The sequence below is a fragment of the Cryptomeria japonica genome, chromosome 9 (assembly GCF_030272615.1).
Source record: "Cryptomeria japonica chromosome 9, Sugi_1.0, whole genome shotgun sequence".
Classification (NCBI taxonomy): Eukaryota; Viridiplantae; Streptophyta; class Pinopsida; order Cupressales; family Cupressaceae; genus Cryptomeria; species Cryptomeria japonica.
Genome location: NC_081413.1, coordinates 663,779,093 through 663,801,162, shown reverse-complemented (window position 1 = coordinate 663,801,162; position 22,070 = coordinate 663,779,093). Strand labels below are relative to the sequence as shown.

The window sequence follows — 22,070 nt, the reverse complement described above, 5'->3', positions numbered from 1 at the left end:
TTTCTTTAGGTTGCAGAATGGCGGGAAAGTTTTTTAGACTTTCGATTGTAGAGTTTTTAAGATTAAAGTTATTCGCCATTTTTTTGGCTTCTGCAAGAATGCACCGATTTCAAGGCTTAAAAACAAGAGAGGACATAGATGCATAGAGGACAGTTGGTTGGTAAAATAGTAGTGTCCGGCAATTGGCGATTAGCATATTATATGTGTTGCATGCAGGTGAGGATTTTAAAAAATATTAGTTTCATGTGCAAACACATTCCTTTTATAATAATTTAGAACCCAACGGTTTATCTCTGCCTCTGAAACTGGACCTCAAGGATTGGATTTTAAGTTGTTTGTTTGCAATCACCATTCCTTGCGCTGCCTTCATTCTTCCAATCTGTCGGACAGAGCAAGGAGAGATCCAATATTCAACATGGTAAGGGGTCACTAGTGGTAAAGGATTGTGCCTCACAATACAAGCAACTAGCCAATTATTGACTCTTCCCATGGAGACCAGTACTCAATGTGTGAGCACCAGGGATACCGCGGTATTATAAATCTAGAATAGGTTGTATCAATTTGTGAAGAGGAGAAAATTTCCTATATCAAAATAATTAGTTATCCTTGTTGCATGTGTGGCGACAACAAGCTAAATTGAGCATAACTCCATAGCTACACATTGGGCATTCAGTTATAGAAGATATTAGGTGATTCAAGGAAATCAGTATGCGTCGCTCATATTTTCCTATTTGTATTTGTAACTTTAATTATGGTTCTTGTACCCTTTGGAAGTAATAAGACCCGCTTTGATTATGTATGTGAGCCACATTAATGTTATGAATCAAGTGTCTAGTTATATTATTTTAGTGTCAAGTTCCTGCGTATTTATATAAATTTGAAGATTAATTTGTGTCTAAGAAATATGCTTTCTTACACATGAGAATAGTGTAAAATGTTTATTGCTAAGCTTCTTTATCTAGTATACTTCATCTTGATGGACAATCAAGCACTAAAATATACCAAATCTCAAGACAAATTATCACATAACAATGTCAAATAGATCTCCTTTTACAAAGATACATTTGTGGTACAACATGTGAGTGGCAAAACTAACATGGTGGCTTATGCTTCAAGTATGAGTTGTCATCTACTTGTCTCAATAAGCAATTAGATTGTTAGGTTTGAGATGGTTTTGATGTAGACGTAGCTTGTTATCCTTGTCCATCAAAGCTACTTATGTATAGGTAGCACTAGAGTGTTCTCTAATCTATGTTTGTTCTTTCGTTGTACCCAAATCCTACATAGTTAGGCCTTTCCTCAAGAAAAATGGGATTAAGCTTTCCTTTCCCATCCTTGTCAAGATTTTTCCTAATATTTGCAACAATTACCAAAGATCTCACTCAATAAATTCTTGAAAGAAATTAGGTGATAAAATGACCAGCTAGCATGCCTCTATGATGATTTGTGAATCCTTGGTAGAAACTAGTCTCCTTTTCTTGGTACGCTCTTCATGAGTGTCATTATCACTTCTGCTTTGTTAGTTTCAGCCCTTTTTCCAAACCCTAATGATTTGGGCAATTCTTCCTGCCTTTTTCATTTTCCTAGAATTCCAACAAGTAAACTGCACACTCAAGCACAATTTTCATTTGCTTTGCTTCGTACACAGTTGTTAGTAGAGCTTTAAAAATCTCTCTGTGTAGACCAACCGACATGTCTGCGATTGATAGTTTTTCCTCTACTAAATGATTTCCACCATCTCTATGACTGTGAAAAGTTATTGACATTCTCCTATTAGACAATATGATGTGGTGAGCAATTAAATAAACTATGAGAATAACAATAACAATGATCACAACCACTAACAGTTTATTGAGTAAAGCTACAAATTGAGCTTACACCGAAATTGCCCATGGCTTCAACTCTTTGATCAACTTTTTCTATATTCAAGATGAAGTTTTTTTTTTTTTAGTGTTTTCTGTTTAATTACAAATTAAATGCTAGTTACTTGTACTTTTCATCAGTTAACAAAGTTTTATGTCATTGGTTCGTAGTTGTACTCTATAAATAATTCTAGATTCAGATGTATGTCCTAGTTCATATTTACAATTCTGAGCAATTTTAGAAAAACTCGATTCATTTCTTAATTTAAATTTAGGTGATCTAGATATAAAAGCCTTTTTCCAAATCCAAATTTCTTATTCCTCAGCATAGTAGGATTTACAAAATTCCTTACTCTATTTTGTAGACTCTAACAAACTTATGTTCAATAGTGTATGTAGTGGTATAAAATGTGATTTGGTTATAATACAAAAAGATCTCACATCATGTGCCTCAAATCTTTAGAAGACATATGTGTCTTTGATTTTGGTTTATGTTTCTCTTCTAGACTAATTTATGTTTCTCTTCTAGATTAACTCTGAGTTGCAAATGATATTGAAGCATGACAACCAAAATAAGGTGCTCTACCTTAAGCTTTTCCTCATGCACTAGTATCTTGTAGTTGTTATTTGGAAAAGTTCTCCTTCGTCTATATGTTAAAGAAATGAGACTTCAAATTGATTTTATTACAATTTACTTCATGTTGTCTTAGAGTTCTCTACTAATTTTCCTCGATATTTTCTATTTGAATCTTTTTTTTCTCCTGAAGACATATGCACAAGTGATTTGAGATTTGAATATGCTACATTTGATCTATCCTATCTTGCATATTTCCATCGAATAAGCACCCTGCTATGTAGATAAGCGGATCAAGCACTGTGTGTGAAAAAATTAAAATGGATATCACAAACATAAATAGTAAGCTTAAAGCTTAAAACCAAGATTAAATATAAGATAGGGATGGATATCTACTTTAAAGTTAACCACCATGACTACTCTTTATTTATCCTTATAAGTCCACTATTTGTGGGTTTTTATCGGAACCAAAGAACTCCTAAATTTTCAAGATTGTGGGTATAGTAGTTCAATTTAAGACAAATTAACACGCACAAAAGCTAATGTTGTACAATCTAAAGGTCTATCAAATACCTATACATCGAGATCAAGTGATTATTGTTAATATCGTAATTTAAAAAACTTAATCTGCCCTTTCAAGGACAAGTGCACACTATTATTATATTAATGTATGTTATAGCCAGAGTAATACCTCTAATTCTTAGACAGACTTATATGAATTCTATTCTACTCATTTGTATTTTTTGGGTTTCTATATGTTCATTATGTTAAAAAGCCTATATGAGAGTATGATGAACACTACAAACATTCCTATTTTAGTTTAGCCAATTTCATGAAGATAAACTGATAAACAATAAATTAGAACAACAGCAGAATATCCAATTACAAGCGACTTACAAATGACCACATTTGTATCTAGATTTATGAAGATTTAAAAATCATATTTCATTAAAATATTTAGGCTAAGACTTAGTTTGTTAGTCCCTGCCTTTAGGCGGAGACTTATGTTTTCCTATAGCTATTCTGCAGTTAGTTTCTACTTGGGAAAAAGTGCTAGTGTTTTTAACCTATGGTCTAATTTATTTCTTGATTTCTACTTTTTCGTGATTGGCCCTTGGTATTTTTGCTAGGGGTTTTCAATTGTTTTAATTTTTTTGAAAAAAACAGTCTACACATGCCTAGCCTTTGGTTCCACATTTTGCATCTTGAACAGTCCACGTGCCTAGCCTTTGGTTTTGCATATTAAACAATCCACGTGCCATGGCTATGTTTCCACATTTTGCAATCTTTGCTAGACATACTCACTTCACCTAGTTTATACCTATGTAATTTCACCTAAGTTGTTATTATGACATTCTCTATATTCAAGAACATGTTTTAAGGTCGAGGAAAGAGAAATATGATCTTTAGATTTTGATATATAGCCATTGACATATCTATATATTTTCTGATCTGAAGTTTCTTTCAAAAATTCCATCCATGATCACACAAAGAAATCTTGTTCGGTAAATTAGTCTGAGTGTAGTAACCTCTGGATAATGCAACCGACATTACTCAGCAAAACCTTAAGGAAAACCTATCATTATGTAAATTATGCCCTCCTACATTTTGTCCCCCTCTCAAAAAATTCAAAAAAAAACAGAGAACCTAAAATCTACAATGTAGAATCAGTCGTAAGAGATTCACAGTTTTTGTTTTCGTTTCCATTAAATGGAAACCCTAGTAAACAAAAAAGATAGAAAAATGTGTCTTTCTTATCCTTCCATATTTTCCATACATGCATGCATCCACGCAAGGACAGATGGCTTCAAAAATATTTCTTGATGCTACCAGTCAGAGAGTTTAGAACACACCAAAGGAGATTGTAGAGGGATTGAGGTGAGTTGCTTGTCATGGTTTCACCTAGAGTTTTTTTAATATATTTGTACTTATTGGATCATCTTTTGTTTTGTTTTATTTCTTTCTCAGAGTCTTTCTTTGAATGTTTGCTCAATATTTAGACCATGCCAAGATTTTGACACGTTACTGAATTGTTAGAAGTAAATCAATTCAGTGATATAAATAGTTCTACTGAAGCATTTCTATTGAAATTAAATCCCTCATTTTTAAAAGTCATTATATAGACACAGAAAAGCCAAATGTTAATAACGTTAGACCTCTATCATCAGGATATGTATGTTGTCTATTAATTATTAGGTTGTTCCTCATTTCATGATCCATGTTTGCTACATCTGCATTTGGAACTCCTAGTTTTGTAGCTGATCTAACTGTTGGCTTTGTGTGTGGTCTCAACTCTGCACTAGTTCTCGCTATTGGAGGAGTTATATCAAGATTCAAATGTAATTCATGTACATCCCCAATCATCTCTTCTCCTTGCAAATATTCTATAGATGCCATGGTAATTGCATTTGCCTAGTCTTCAACCTCAGCTGTTACAGGTTGTGAGGCATCTTGGTTGTCAGTCATAGGACTAAGTTCAGGTGCAAGAGTCGCCTTCTTCAACATATATTCATGAATCTATAATGAATGAAAATAGTTAAGCCATTAGACTAAAGAATTGGAAGGTGTGTTACAATATAAGCAAAATCATTAACATGAATTCCCAAAAAGTGTTACAACATAACCTAAAATTCAAAAACTGCATTAAAACAAACTTCATTAGTTTATGTCAGTCTAAGTTCCCAAACTTTGATGGATGAACCCGGCACCTAATGGAAAGAGCACTCCTTTCTTCCTTACTGTAATCAAGTGACCCAATAGCTCCCTTATGTTTTGTTGGCAAGAATGCAATAATAGCCACCAATGTAGATCAAATCTGCAATAATTTTATAACATTATGAGCATATGCATAGAAAAACATCAAACATGACATCAACACTTCAACCAAGGACTACATTGTCCAAAATGAATAGTTATGAATCATTATACCATGTCAAGCGTCTTCCTTTTTAGTTAAAAGTAGACAAGATACCTGTGCCATACGAGGGTATCTTCTTGCATAATATTTTACAGAAGAGGCTGCACATGCAACTAGTTGCATCATCTTATTTGAATTTTAGTTCTACAATTGGCGATCAACAAGTTCATCAACATTGTCATCTTCAAGTGCTCGAGTAAGGGTGGGTTGAGCCTACACAATGATAAATCCTCATATCAGTTTTAAACCATGGATATTTGATAAATTGGAATAAGATTTTTGTCAGTAATAGTATCACATTATACATTATAATCATGGCTATGGTACTAACCCAATCTACTAGACTTCCTTTAGTAAATGATGCAGGTGAATCTACTACCCTAAGCCCAGTAATCAACTCAAGGAGCATGCCACCTAAAGAAAAAACATCTGATTTGTCTGTCAATTTACGACTTGAAGCATATTCAAGAGCCAAATACCTACCCATACAAATGATAAGTCTCCTTGAATTAAAAATAAAAAAGGTATCAAATAGATTCAGATGAAATGAAGGGTAGGAGAGAAAGTGGGAAGCACAATTGACTATGCAGTTGAAATGTTTGTACCCAAAAGTTCCAATAAGCATTGTAGAGACATTAGTAAAGCCATCAGAAGAAAGCTTTGCAAGTCCAAAATTTGCAATCTTAAGCCAAAAAACATCAAGACCAGTTGGATTGCATATTTAAGGTTATAAAATAGAGTTTGTTGCTCAGTAGCCTACCTTAGGTTCAAGGTTCAAATCTAGAAGAATATTGGATGATTTGATGCCACGATGAATAATCTTGAGATAGCCTGGAAACCAACACAAATTTAGAACCTTATGCCATACAGTAAGTCTACAAGAAGATAGACAATAAGAACAACATAACTAACAATCTTCATGTAGATAAGCAAGTCCACAGGCTTCTCCTATTGCAATCTTCATCCTATGTTGCCAATCCATCATTGTCGGCTGTTTTTTCCCTGTGATTTGTAAGAAGAAAGGGGATTGTGGAAATGTGAGTAAAGCCATCAAAAGCAAGCTTTGCCAGTCCAAAATCTGCAACCTGAAGCCAAAAACCATCAAGACCGATTGGATTGCATATTTAAGGTTATAAAATAGAGTTTGTTGCTCAGTAGCCTACCTTAGCTTCAAAGTTCAAATCTACAAGAATATTGGATGATTTGATCCCACGATGAATAATCTTGGGATAGCCTAGAAACCAGCATAAATTTAGAACCTTATGTCATATAGTAAGTCTACAAGAAGATAGACAATAAGAACAACATAACTAAAAGTCAATATTAACAAGGATAGTCAAGGTCAGCAAATCAAGATAGTTTTGATGAGAGGTTTGTAATGGAGTGGTCACTATTAAGTTCTTTCAAAATTATGTGATCAAAATAGAAGAGATGGATCTGAAAGTTGTATTTTATCTGCTATAGCGTGTTTTAAAGATGCACCACACTTGTCAATTTCGGTGTGTACATCCTCCTCAATGTAAGCATGTTATATAAGTGGATGAGGGGTTACGTAGTGAAGAGATATGGCTTCCCATGTGGGAAGAAACATCTCTTCCCTACGTACCTCTCACCACAGCATATAAACTAGTCACCGTTTACTTACCCGATCGGAAGGAGTGCAACTTGTTTGAGAATCGCTTTACCACCCGATACCATGAACAGTGTAACCATTGGTCAAACACGATAAGTTAACTTTGGTTTTATTTATCATTAGTTAACGTTAACATATTAGTATATGTAATCAAATTAATATATATATATATATATATCGGAAGCATGAAATAGTACGACCAACGTTACAAAATTAACACTCCCTCTTATCTAGGGAGGACACATTTCATGTTAGAGAAAACATCACAATCCATCCATTGATTATGAAGAGAGGAGATATCACACCATAGTGATATTCAGAGACATGGTTCAACAATGAATATCAAGTCTCATGATACTCACCATAACTCATAGTTATCAAGTAAGGTATGTGCACTGGCATCAAGTCACATGATGCCTACCATACTGATAATGATTTCATGGCATGTCCACGAATATTATGTTCATAATATTCACCATGAAGATCTCTATCATAATTATGGTTTATTTAATGATATCAACCAACAGATATCTATCATAATGTCTCAGAGATATATATACTATCATGACATGTCCACAAATATCAAGTCACGTGATATCCATCAAGATAGTTAAATTGATAATTGTAAAATCGTCACCTTACAATATCAATTTGAAACAAGTGTTCATTATTGAAAAGTCATCACCCTTCAATAATGTTCATAGAAGGCCCATGCAGTCATGGAGTCACACACATGACAAATAAAAGAGTTTACACACTAAACATCTTTAAATATATTAGTATATCAGAATAAATGAGACTCTATCTCAAAATTAAATAACATTTTCAACCATACCAAGTTTATCTCTAAAGTGTTCAATCTTGATCCTGGAGAGAGGCTTGGTAAGAATGTCTACAATCTGATCACCTGTACTAATATAATTCAGTCGGATCACATTCCTTTTCACCATATCTCGAACATAGTGATAAGCAATCTCAATGTGTTTGGACCTATCATGAAATATTAGATTCATTGAAAGCTTGATGCAACTCTGATTGTCATAGTAGATGACAGTATGATTTAAGAGCTGACCAAACAGTCCTACAAGCAATTTCCAGAGCCATATAGCTTCTCTTGCTCCCATGGAGGTTGTAATGTATTTAGCTTCTGTAGAAATCTGAGCAATTGAAAATTATTTTCTACATATCCATGAGATCATTCCTGATCCTAAACTGAAGCAACATCCTGATGTGCTTTTCCTGTCAACTATGCTTCCAGCCCAATCAGAATCAATGAATCCATGTAGGTCAAGTTCTACATGTTTATATTTCAAACCAAAACCAATAGTTACTCGAAGATATCTTAGAATATGCTTTGCAGCAACAAGATGTATTTCCCCTGGTTCACACATGAACTGACTTAGTGCATTTACAGCATAACATATATCAGGTCTTATGTTTATCAAATACATCAGAGATCCAATAATTTGTCTATAGAGTGTAGGATCTGCAAACTCTGATTCTGCAGTTATTTCCTTTAGCTTGTGCAGATTTGTCTCCATAGGTGTGGTCATGGATCTACAATCCAACATTCTAAATCTCTTAGAGTATATCAATGGTATATTTTCCTTGATTAAGGATTATACCATTTGTCTGTTGCCAAACTTCCAATCCAAGGAAGTAGTAAAGAATTCCTAAATCTTTCATATCAAACTCAGAGGCTAATTCTTTCTTACATCGAAAAATACAATTATCCTCTCCTGTGATTAGTGGATCATCAACATAAAGAATTAGAATTAATAATTTTCCATTGATTACCTTGTAGTAGAGATTTGGATCTACTTCATTCTTGAAAAATCCTAATTCCAAGAGATAGTGATCAATTCTTTCATACCATGCTCTGGGGGCCTGTTTCAGTCCATAAAGAGCTTTCTTTAATCTGCAGACATGTGATTCAGCCTTATGAATCACAAAACCTTCAGGTTGCTCCAAATAAACTTCTTCTTCAATCTTATCATTCAGAAAAGTAGTCTTGACATCCATTTGATGGACTTTCCATCCTTTAGATGCTGCAATAGCCAAAACTGCTTGGACAGAAGTGTATCTGGCAACAGGAGCAAATGTCTATTCATAATCAATACCTTCTTTCTATGAGAAACCTCTGGTAACAAACCTTGCTTTGTGCTTCGCAATGCTACCATCTGCTGCATGCTTGATTTTGAAGAGTCATTTAGAAGATACCATAGATTTGCCTCTATGCCTAGGCACAATATCCCAGACATCATTTTTCAGAATCGACTGATACTCTTCTGACATAGCATCTTTCCAAACTTGATGCTTGAGCGCATCTCCAACACAGGAAGGTTCTTCATCAATGATCTCACTCATCAAGGCAATATAACTGGAAAATAGGTTAGGTCTCTTACTTTCTTTGAAGGTCCCCTTTGGAGCAGCATAATTTTCAGCTTCTTGAAGCATCTTTTTAGCCCAAAGTGGTCTCTTCCTAGTTTCGGGATAATTTTCTTCTAAAGGTAAGCCTTGAACTTCATGCTCAACATCTTCAGGGGTCTCCCTCTAAATCTCAGGGGTGGAATCTTCATCCAAGCTTGTAGGAGGATCTTGGTGTTCTAATTCATTAGAGCTTTTGGACCTCCCGAATGATATGTCTTCCTCAAAGATGACATCTCTGCTTAGTTCAACTTGTCTTTGACTAGGTATGTATATTTTTTAGGCTTTAGAGGTTTCACTGTACCCAACAAATACTCCTTTCTTTCTAGAAGGTTCTAACTTTGACCTCTTTTCTTTGGGGACATGAATATAGACTGGACACCCAAAGATCCGGAAATGACTTATGTCAAGTTTGTTGCCAGTAAAGGCTTCTTCAGGGGTTTTATTGTCAAGAAGAGAATGAGGACATCTATTTTGAATGTACACAGTTGTCCTAGATGCTTCAGCCCAAAATGAGGTTTCTATATTTTGGTCAAACAACATAGCCCTAGCAGCTTCTACTATAGTCCTATTCTTTCTTTTAGCTACCCCATTTTGTTGTGGGTTATAAGGTATAGTTAACTCCCTCTTAATCCCAGCATTTATACAATAATCTTTAAACATATCAGAAGTGTATTCCCCCCATTGTCTATTCTTAAGGTTATGATTTTCTTACCTGTCATATTTTCTGCAAGAGCTTTGAATTCCTTAAATTTAGAAAGGATTTCTTCAGACTCTTTGTACCTCAGAAAATATATCTAGGTCTTCCTAGAATAACCATCTACAAATATTACATAATATAAAAATCCCCTTAATGAGGGTACAGACATGGGTCCACATAATTCAGAATGAACTAATTCTAATATATTTTTGGATTTACTGTTGCTTGAATTAAAAGACCCTTTAGTATTCTTTCCCAAGGCACACCCTTTGCACACTCCTTCAGATTTTTGACTTAGCTTGGGTAAGCCGATCACCATCTTCCGTATCTTAGGTAGGGCATGGAAATGAAGGTCCCCTAATCTTCTATGCCAAAGTTCATTCGAATTTGGAGTCTCATGAATCAAGGCTAGAGGTGGAGTGGTGCAAAGTCTGTAGAGGCTCCCTTGTCTTACTCCAATGGTGTGGGCTTTCCTGATGGTGGAGTTCTTTGGCCAAGCAAGTACCTTTCCTTCCATAAAGGTTAATATGTAACCCTTATCTTCAAGTTCAGAAACCGAGACAAGGTTTCTCTTTATACCAGGTACAAATAGAACTCCAGTCAGTTGTAGGGATATGCCTGACTTTAGGTTGATATTGCAGGTTCCTATTCCCATAACTGGAAATTTTGAGTCATCACCAATTGTCACTTCTTCATTTGAACTTTCCACAAGTGTATCTAGGTGCTCACGAAATCCAGTGATGTGTCGAGATGCTCTGTTGTCAATCACCCATGTGTTGAAACTAGAGGTGACTTGACTAGAGAGGGCTGAGTAGAAGACTAGCTTCTCGGAATTACTCCCTTTCTTAATTTCTGCCATTGAAGCTTGTTGTTCAATCCTATATGGACACTTCATTGCATAGTGCTCATATTGGTCACATCTGAAACATTGTACTTCAGAAATGTCTCTCTTCTTCTTTGAAGACCTCTTCCCATTTTTGTTGTTGTCCCTCTTTCTCTTAAAGTTCTTCTTCTTTCCTTTCTTGTGGGAATTAGAGTTTAGAACTTGAATGTCTTCATTACCATTGTTTTGTTTTATTCTTCTTGTGACAAGCCGAGATTCCTCTTGAATGCAATCGGTTTTCAATCTATCAAACTTAGGAAATTTAGAACGAGCACTGATTCCTGGAATGAATGATCCCCATGAGGTAGGAAGTCTATTTAGGGCCATCATAACAAGTTCTTTGTTGTCTACTAGATGTCCAATAGTGGATAGTTGATCCCTAAGCTCAATGATCCTCAAGAAATAGGATGTAATTGTTTCTCTTTTGTTCATCTTTATATGGTGTAGTTGATTCTTTAGGGTGAGAGCCCTGCTAGTGTTGTTGATTTCATAAATGTCAGCTAGTGCTTTGAACATCTGAAAGGTCGTCTCATATTTAGAAATAACTGGTACAATGTGGTCTCTTACTGAATCCACAATTATCTTAAGGGCCTTCTCACTGTCCTTGCTCCACTGAATTTTCTCTGTATCATCAGAGGGTTCAGGAATTTCACTTTTGACATGGGAGTCAATTTTATTTTCTTTCAAAACAAGCATGATCTTGAATTTCCAAAATAGAAAATTTGATGCTCCATCTAATCTATCTTCAAACCTAACTCTGGTTGCCATTAGGATTATGGGAATGTGATCTTAGTAAGAGCCTGGCGAAAATTTATGAGGTCGTTACAGAATTTTAATATGATCTTCCTTAACTTCGCTCTGATACCATGTTAAGTTCTTTCAAAATTTTGTGATCAAAATAGAAGAGATGGATCTGAAAGTTATATTTTATCTGCTATAGCGTGTTTTAAAGATGCACCACACTTGTCAATTTCGGTGTGTACATCCTCCTCAATGTAAGCATGTTATATAAGTGGATGAGGGGTTACGTAGTGAAGAGATATGTCTTCCCATGTGGGAAGAAACATCTCTTCACTACGTACCTCTCACCACAATATATAAACTAGTCACTGTTTACTTACCCAATCGGATGGAGTGCAACTTGTTTTGAGAATCGCTTTACTACCCGATACCATGAACGGTGTAACCATTGGTCAAACACGATAAGTTAACTTTGGTTTTATTTATCATTAGTTAACGTTAACATATTAGTATATGTAATCAAATAAATAAATAAATAAATATATATATATATATATATATCGGAAGCATGAAATTGTACGACCGACGTTACAAAATTAACAGTGACATGGTGACAGCCCTAGTAAAGCCAAAAAAAAAAAGTCTTAAAGATGACAATGACAAACAGAAAATCTCTTCTATGTGTTAGTAATATATTATAGAAGGATATTATGAAATCCTTTAAGACAATTAAGATGGCAGTTAAGTATAAGTTACTACTGATGATAGATAAATGGTAGTTTTTGAAGGAATTTAAAAGGCGAGCACTAGCTCAATATTTCAAGTAGACAAGCTTGATATTATGGCTTTCCTCTGCTGTCTCAAACTGTGTCTAGTCAAAATTAGGCAGATCTGGTATATTCTTATGTCTATAGCATGGGATATGGTTGTTTCTTTGACCACTCATATGGCGTAACAGTAAAATACCCTCTTTGGATGAAAGCCTCAACAAAATAAAATAGATTTAAAGAAGGTTGTTTTTTCAATTAGATGATGTTTGCGAGGAACTAGAGTTTACAGAGAATTAACAAATCTGGGCTATTCAAAATTTATTGTGAACACATGGAAGGTTGCAATTGAAATTTGAGGAGGTTCAGTTGAACAATGGGACTATTCCCCATGTGAACTGTTCTCTTCCTATACCTTAAAATGTCTAGAAAAACAAGATACTAAAATAAATGTAGAATCCCCAAAACAGAGTGATAGTCATGTTTTGCAAGATGCCATTGCTAACAAAGAAGTTGAAGTCTGTCAAGTTAGTGTATGGAGAGAATTTTAGAGCAGAGAAGGCAAAAGGCCATCAGTTACAATTTTTAGCAAATGTGGTTCAAGTTAACAACCGAAACCATGTTAATGCTAGGACATTAAGGACATGGATTATATCTTCCCTAGGGCCTAATGTTGTTGCAAAGCACATTGTAGAGTTAGCAGAAGCGTCAAGCATACATACTGGTAGTTTAAAGAACCATGACAATGCAACAAGATTTAGATAATATTTAATGGCAATGCAACAAGATTTAAATTGTATCAGATAAACAATTTAATCATAAATTGAGAATGGAGCATGACTTAGATAAGTGTAAAATTGACAGAATTATTGCCAGATGTAAAGAAGAAAAGGGAAAAGGTGGGAAATTTAGATAACATGGAAAATATTTCGTACAATAAACTGTTAACTCTTGTGGTGTAGGCATACAATGCACTGTTGATTATTGTAGTGTGAATGAGTTCTAGGTAAATAACTGTAGCATAGTAGCCTGATTTGTATGTGTTTGAAGACTTGTACATGAGCTCTACAATCATTGAAAGAGTAAATTTCTTAGCAATATCAATATTTAATGGAATTGAGTCATGGTGCACTAGCAATGGGAATACTTTTGGAGCACCTCAAGATTATTATGCAAAACAACAATCAGGTTAGACAATAACAATAACTAGTAAAATAAATTTATTCTAATTCTTGTATTTTTATTCATTTTTAAATGGATAAATAAATGTCATATGAACTTAATTCTATGCCAAAAACTAGACCAGAATAAATTGCAACTATATATATTTTTTCAAAACTAAGTGTAGATTAAATCAATTAACTTTATGAAAAAAAATTGCCCAGTAAATGGAGGTACCTACATTGCAAACCAAAATCAACTGCAACTATATATATTTTTTCAAAACTAAGTGTAGATTGAATCAACTTTATGCAAATGCATTGCCCAGTAAATGGAGTTACCTAAATTGCAATTGTGGTGACTATAACTGGAGTTGTAGTGATATTGCAAAGTGGTTTGTCCAGTATCTATCTAGTACAATGAAGTTTACAAGAGCAATATCGATATTGTGTATCCAAAAATGATCCAACAAACTATCTGCGTGTGTTGATGGCTTGTCAATAACCAATGACAGTCTATGATGTTGCATAAATTCGAGGAGTGTTGTTTGTGTCTTTGTGGAATGTAGCATGTTAATGTTGAAGTCTCCAGCAATAATTAGTTTGGAATTGGGTGGCAGTGTGTTGATGTTGATCTGTACTAGGTTGAATAGATCAGCAATGGGTGCAGTTGGTGTTAAATACAAATTTGTGATGCGTAGAGGAAAACCAAGGTGCAAAAGGTCAACTGTTATTGATTCTAGATGCTTTGTTGCAGAAGTTTCAGTTTTTTGCAATGTGGTTGTTTTCGTGCAACATGTTAGTAGGTCATGAATAGCTAGCGAAGGATAGCATCTGAATTTTGCATTGAGCAATTTAAGATGTTCAAGAATCCTATCTTTTGTTTCTTGGAAGCAAAGCACAGTTGCTTCAAGTAGATCATAGTCATGGGATATTTCTTGTGCATGCAATTCAAAGCTATGTGTATTCAAAGAGCATATAATGAACTGGTTTGACGATACGGAAGAAAGGTTGTATTGGAGTTTCCATTGTGCTGAAGTTCGAAGACGTTGCATTTCGTTGTCCACTTTTTGACATACTTTGAAATTTGAGTGTTGCAATTGGTGCATTAGGTACAATGATTCTATGTTTCTTACACGTGACAAAGCAGTGTAGACAAGACCATGCTGATAGACTTTAGAAGGGTCAAAAGCAAGTGCGTCCATTGTCAAGCCCTGTGCTATGTGGATTGTTCGTGCACATCCTAATTGGAAAGGGAATTGTGTTCGAGTGACTATTTTTGTACCTGTTTTGACTCTTCTAGCAATTCTCATTATTGGTGCCCAGGAAGGCAAAATACAATTTTTGTATAGACTTTGCATTCTTTGGCGACGCAATTTCCCAATTACAACGTCATTGAATTGAATCCAAACAATATCTTGTTGCTCAGTTGTGTGCAATTAGAAAATGCCATCAGCACCATTGACTAGTCCATCTTGTGTATCGAGGTTGCCAGCAATTCGTTCAACCAAAATTCTTGGCTTTACAAAGATTGTGCTAGGTAGTGATGATTTATCATGTTGGAAGTCGGTATTGTCAATGGGAGTGTCTTTTTAATCCATGGCCTCCAATACATAAAGCTTTGTGGGCAAGTAGTTTAACATTTTCTTGTTGTGCTCATCAACTATTGAGTTTCTTTGAAACAAGTATAAAAATCTTGGATCATTGGGAGGAGTCTTGTAACATGTTGTATTCAAGTGGGAGATGTCTTGATCAGTCTGATGACAAGTCCTGGCACGGTTCAATATGGAAATGAAATGTTCACTTGTTTGTCTGACTACAGTGTGAAATTCGAAGCATGTGACATTATCAAGCTAGAAAGTGTATGGCATTTTCTCATTATTTATTGTTGGTTCTTCAAATATCCAAGCATCACATACGGGTTGTGCTTGGTACAAGTCACCACAAAATATGATATCAATATTGCCAAAGGGTTTTGTTGGTGTGTGTTTGATTTGATGGAGTCTTTTGTCAATGTTGCACATCATTCTAGAGCCAACTAGTGAAGCCTCGTCAATAAGTAGAATTTGTAGTTGCTCAAGTTTTTTGCTTAGGCTATCGAGTGTGTTTGAGTCCAAAGGTAGCAATTTTGAAGAGTTGCATGGTAGATGGAAGATGGAATGTGCAGTAATGCCACCTACATTAAATGCAGCTTTTCCTGTGGAAGCTACAATTATGCCTTTCATCTTGAGCGGGTCACTATCTAGTTGCTTATCATAGAATTGAATCATTGCTTCAAAAAGCACTTTAGCTGTAAAAGTTTTGCCTGTGCCAGCTCCACCTGTCAAGAACAAGTATAATGGATTTTGAGGTGCAAGTCTTTTTGTGATTAGTACATCTTTCAGTATTGAATCTTATTCTTTTCTCAATTGTCTTCGTAGTTTGAAATATTCATGGTTACTAAGCAAAAATGGATGGGCTATTTCTGAGAACAATGAGTTACAAGTAGCATGTATGGATTTTGCATTCTTCACATGCTTTAGATCAATTATGATATCATATTTCTCTATTTCATTTTGCTCCTTGTCTTGTTCAATTTCATTTTCAAGGTCTATTATTGGATAGGTATCATTGTTATGTTGTGTGGCAACCTGGTCAATGTCACCCCATCTATAATCAACTTGTGCAGTAAACATTTTTTCAATATTTGTAATTTGTTCTTTGTTTGCATTGAATGTTGCAGACCATGTTTTATGACCATGTAACAATGTTTGTTCATTAGTTCTGAAAGGTACATATTGTTGGAAATGTGCCTCGAATTAACTTGACTTGTGTTTTAGACTGATCGGAGTAACCTATCCCAATGCAACCCTCTTCTTGTGATCGGCTATCGGGTGAGCAAGTTGAGTAGATCTGACAGTCGAGCAAAAAGATCCAATAGTTGTCGCTATACCGCGATGGGAAGATGATCGAAATTTATTCCATGTGGCTTGGCGACAAAGCACGTGCGAAAAGAAGTGAGTTAAAGACCGAGTAGATCAAGGTTGATCCAACGGTGGTCACTAGGTCGTGATGGGAAACTGCTCGTTAGAATATCCATCGCGACCGAACAACAAAGAAGAGCTTCATTCCGACGGTTTAGTGAGGTTGTGCTAAGGTGGCAAGGCAGGAACTCTAAAGCCAATCAGGAAGTGACACGTGGCATAAGTGAGCGGCCCAAGTGAGATAAGGCTCGTACAAATTGAGAAGATCCAATGGCAGATCCGAGGAAGATCAATGGTAGAGTAAAATTTCGGGACTATCAACAACTGTCATTGTACTGAGGTTGTGAGGTGCCCGAAATGTTATCTCTCGCGACATGGCGACCAAGTGGTGGCACCTGGCAGGAGAGCAGCTAAGGTGAGTTAAAGGCCGAGCAAATCGCAGATGATCAGACGACGATCGCAAAAGATCTGACGGTGGTCGCTAGGTCACAATGGGAAATTGCTCGTTAGACTTTCCATCGTGACCCAAGGACAAAGAAGAACTTTATTTTAGGCGGTTAGTGAGGTCGTGCTAAGGTGGCAAGGCAGGGACCCCGGAGCCAATCAGGGGGTGCCACGTGGCAGAGTACAGAAAGAGATCAAGGAAGATCAGACGACCGAGATAGCTGTTTGGTTGTCTTGTCGATGACCCGATGAGGTCGCCTTTGGCAATCGGGTTGATATCGGAGATCGAGTTCAAAAGGTAAACACTTGGACACTGAAGATGGTCTTGTCGGTGTATATGAATATGAACCAACCCGACTTCCTGGTGCATGTGGGATATTGTGTTTCTCATGAATGCAGACCGACGTAGACGGTTAGACTTCAAACTGTTGGTGCAATTGCTCAGATGAACTGTCGACAATCTGATATATGTAGCCATTGGATAACTATGGTGTAAGATAGATAGCGTGAGTTGATTGTAGTGTCCAGTTCATGAGAATCTGAGAACGAATACCTGTAGTTGCAGATTGAAACTTTATTGTAAATTCATTTACTAGAAATAAAGTATTTCAACTGTTGGTGGTGGGTTTTTTTCCTGAAAGGGTTTTCCCACATAATTCTTGGTGTTTTGTCTCTGTGTTGATTCTATGTGTTTTGTATATGTTATTCTTAACATTCTGTAAAAGTTTTAAACTGCTTTATTGTATGATCTCCCCTGCTAATTGACATTAGGAAGGTGTTTCCGCACTATGCTTTCCATACACATATAACATAAGTTTTTCTCTACAGTAGTTCTCATGATCAATATGTGGATTGTATCTTACATACATAGCATATGATCTGTGGCTTTCTCCTTTTTTGTATCTTTGTTGGATTGCTGGAATAGAAAGCTGTATATTCAACTAGTGATAGTTTGTCAAAAACAAATGGTCTTTGTGTGTATTTTTCTATTGCAGATGTGTACACAATATTTTCAGAATCATCTTGTTCTCTTGCCAATAGCTTAGGGCTTTTCAACATGAAAACTTTGTTGTCTAGCGGTGCAATATTTATGAAAACAGTTTTCCTTGAACATTTACGCAATGGCAATGGGAGGACAATGTGAACAGCTTGTCGATTGGACATTTGTTGATAGTTAAGCAATGCATTACCTAGTTTTCATATGAACTGTATCTTCTCATCGTAAGCATAAGTGCATTGTTGTCGCAATTGGCGAAATGCAAGAGATAATGATCTATCTTGTTTTGTCATATATGAACAACAGTAAGATGCGGCAGCATATGAATCTAATATAAATTGTGTGTCTGTATTTGCATATCATAGAGTTGGCACATGCCTTGCAAATGAATTTATCCAAATATCAGCTGGGTGTCTTTCTAGCATCACAATTTTCCGTGACAATGTTGATTGTAACATTTCGATGTATCATGCTTCGTCTATCTCGAATTCTTCCAAGAAACTGTCAAAATGTAGTTTCCTTTGTATAGTGTTTATTTGCTAATTGCTTGAAGAAATTTCTTGCTCCATCTTTCATTGCAATATTAGCAATTGGCAAGGGCTCTAACATTGTTGTTCTTCTCATAGAGGGCAAAGGGAAACTAAATCAACAGCTAGAGGTTTTGTACTTTTTACAAGTTTTTGAATGATGATGTGTTTGCATTTTGACAAGATTTGTATCAAGCAATGAGGAATCACATGAAATATACTTGTCAACAAAGTTTTCTATTCCAGTATCATTCCAATTTCCATATATAGGTGCATTTTTTATCCATAGCATAAAATGCACATGTTCATTTCCTCGATTTTGGAACCTTTTGACAAAAAAGTAGTCCAATACTTTGCCAAATAGTTGATCATTTTTTGACATCATTTTCAATATGCATTGACCCTATGGTTGAAGTAGCGGCTGCAAAGTATTGGATTTTTCCTGATTCAAAGTCTTAGTCCTTATCTTCTATAGTTTCATTGTGCTTAGTCTCTTGTGTGGTAGATATAGGTTGCAATGCTTTGCACAATGGCTCCCAAAAGTGCTCAACACTTGTTAATGTTACGAAAAAAGTTGGCGGTCCTAATTGTCTTATCATTGCAAATATATTTTTCCTTGTGTTTTCTAAATAGTCAGGAGATGTCTGGATAGTCCTTAATGATCTAAAGCGTAATGGAGAACGCAATATTTTTTCCAAATTAGCAGGACTACGGACGTCCTTTGCAAGCATCTTTTTACCTTTCAATTCAGCTTTTTGTTGTGACATTTTCACACATCACCCCATTGCTAACGGGGACCCCCTCTTTTCCTACTTTCTGCGTTGTTAGGTTAGGGTTTTGGCTGCTTAATGGGCAATTTTGTGTTTCTCGTGCCCAAGTCTCGAAGTTTTGATCATGCCTAGTGTCATTTAGGGTTTTTGAAGTTATAGGATCAAGTTGCAAAAGTTGATATTTTAATGATCCTAAATTTTATCTAAGTGTTGACTTTTTTTAGCGTTGACGTGTTTTTAAACACGCACGTCAATGATTTTAAAGTGCCAAGGTATTCCCAAACCTTTTGGAGTTGTTTTCTCGCTCCTAAGGTATTGTTTAAATTGATTTCACACTTTATCCTGATAATTTCCTAGCGTTTCGCTCATTGTTTTTGGAAAATTTGCCTAAGTCCAGTCTAATTTTGAAGTTTCTATGCAATTTTGAGTGGTTAAATTGTCAAATTCCAAAGGGAAATCCATATTCCAAGGGTTAGATGGTCAAATTCCATGCTAGAGGTGCTTTTCCCCTCATATTCCAGACTACCCACCCTTTTCCCCCACTCAAAATCCACACTACACATGGGTTTCCCCTTAAATCCATACTAGCTATGATTTTCCACCACTGTTTATCCATGCCTGGAAGTGCCAAAATTTGGCTAAGTGTCGGGATTTTTCCGGACTGCCACCAATTTTCCACCAGGACTGCGGACTATAGTGCAGACAATGTTAAGAATGATTCCATGCTTGGGTCGATTTTCCACCAAGATGTTTTGTGACAAGTTAATGCGGAGTTTTTTGCACTCTCAGTCCATACCCGTCAATTTTCCACTAAGAGTAATTTGATGAGTTTAGGGTCCGTATTTTCATCCAGACTGAGGTCGATTTTCCACCAGGGAGTTTTTTTTGCAAATGAAATGAATTTGGAGTGTGGATTCCTTGTCCAGATTGCCATCGATTTTCCCTTGGCCTGTTTTATGTGCATTGTGATGAAATTTTGCATGGATTTTTCTCCAAGCTAAGATCGATTTTCCCTTGTGGAGATTATTTTGACATTTTATATGATTTTTAATGGGATTTCTTAATCCCAACTAAAGTCAATTTTCCCCTGGAGGCTCAATTTTGACTTAAAATTAAAATATTTAATAAGTGAGCCCCATATTATTTTTAAATGATGATTAATGATTATTTAAAATTTTAAAAGCAAAATTAAATAACTTGCAATAAGCATTTAATGATTTTACCCTTCTATAAGCAAGTTGGTTTTTACCAAACAAGTATATAAGCAAGTGTTTTATCCCACATTGCTTGTGTGGTGAAAGTGAGAGGCAAAAGCAAGAATAAAAGAGGAATCTCCAACAATATTTTACTATTAAATCTGTCAGGTGTCTCCATGAAAGGCGATTTTTCTCTCTTATTGGCGAATTTTGGCAAAGTGCTTAAGTGAAGTGTTGGATTGAGGATTTCTTTCCTCCTCCATTTTTTCCAGCTTGCTATTCCATCCCATTGCTGCCATTGAAGACCATTTCCAGATTTTTCCAAGTTTGGCATTTTTTCCAAGTTTGGCGATTTTTGGTGAAAGATGGCGATTTTTGGTGTTTGGTGACTTGGGCGATTTTATCCTCCATTGCTACTTGTTGTTCCAGGCCTCCATTGTTGCAAATCTAAGCTACATTGAAGACATTTTCATAATTTCAAAAATGGCGCTATAGCTAGGAAAGTTCGATTTTTATTTTGCAAATGTTGGGAGCTTACTTTGGTGAATTCCACGCATGTTTGATGCCACCTTTGCCTCCCTACTTGCTGTCATTTGCTTCAGATTTGTGTTTGCTTTAGATTTGGACCTCCATTGTTGGTTGTACATTCAATTTTCAGACTTAGCTTTTATTGCCCAGCCAGCTGCAAGTTTAGCGATTTACATTTGGAGAGTATTTGGAGGCATTTTGGAACTAGTTTTAGACCATTAAAAGGTTGTCTTAAGGTCTGCAACTTTGTTAATGGCTACTTGTCCTCAGAAATTTATCTTTTACCAACCATAACCATGTTTCCAAAATTAATTATTTTCATCATCAAGACTGATTTTTATCAAGTTTATGCATATTTTTTAAGGATTGCAACATGTTTTTTGAAGTTAATTTATTAGTTGCAGGTTGTCCTCAGATTTGTTGACCTCTATTGTTGACTGCAGAAGGTGTCTTCAGACATACCTTGTGTGAAAACATAACCTTTCACACCTTTCCTTAGTCATCGTTGATCCGGTATACTCCTTTGCATTTTAGTTTGCATAATTTCTAAGCATAAGGAGGTATTAATGAATTTTATAGAGGGTTTTCATGCCCTAGCATTGTCACACTTTGAATCTAATTGTCAAAATCTACCAAGAGTATAGATTGTTTTCTTGACTTAATGCTCTAATTAGCTAAAATCTTTAGAAAGTCAAGAATTTTATCAAGAGCATTATTTATTTTCCTAAGTCTAACTTCAAGTTTCGTACAAGTACGATATTGAAGTCCGGATTTTAGGAAAGAAAAGAACTACTGAAGATGTTGGAGACTGGATTCTATCCAGAGCTCAAGATTTCATCCAGATGGAAGGAGATCAAAGATACAAACATGCATTTCCTAGACTTAGACCAGATGCGACAGCAGATGTTCGGAGTCAGAAATCAGGTTCATTCCCCAGCATATGCGAACATTATGAAGAGTGGTATTTTTCATGCCGCTGGA

The 22,070-nt window shown here is 35.7% G+C and overlaps 1 protein-coding gene across 1 annotated transcript; it reads right to left on the bottom strand.

Annotated features, from left to right (window-relative positions):
• Positions 1-4,848: 4,848 nt before the first annotated feature.
• Positions 4,849-16,339, bottom strand: LOC131858593 (L-type lectin-domain containing receptor kinase S.4-like). The gene is made up of 7 exons (XM_059211882.1): positions 16,147-16,339; positions 15,845-15,984; positions 5,959-6,035; positions 5,685-5,832; positions 5,502-5,566; positions 5,176-5,251; positions 4,849-4,953 (listed from the first exon to the last, which is right to left on the bottom strand). Exons 1-7 carry the CDS (start codon positions 16,337-16,339, stop codon positions 4,849-4,851), a joined length of 804 nt encoding a protein of 267 aa, XP_059067865.1.
• Between the last annotated feature and the right edge of the window lie 5,731 nt (positions 16,340-22,070).

Excerpts from the sequence above, each read along its gene's own strand:
- LOC131858593 (XM_059211882.1), bottom strand. The coding sequence starts at position 16,339 with ATGTTTACTGCACAAGTTGATTATAGATGGGGTGACATTGACCAGGTT. Across the intron at positions 5,833-5,958 it reads ATGCTTATTGGAACTTTTGG|GTATTTGGCTCTTGAATATG; the intron begins GTACAAACATTT and ends TTGTATGGGTAG. Across the intron at positions 5,567-5,684 it reads AAGGAAGTCTAGTAGATTGG|GCTCAACCCACCCTTACTCG; the intron begins GTTAGTACCATA and ends ATCATTGTGTAG.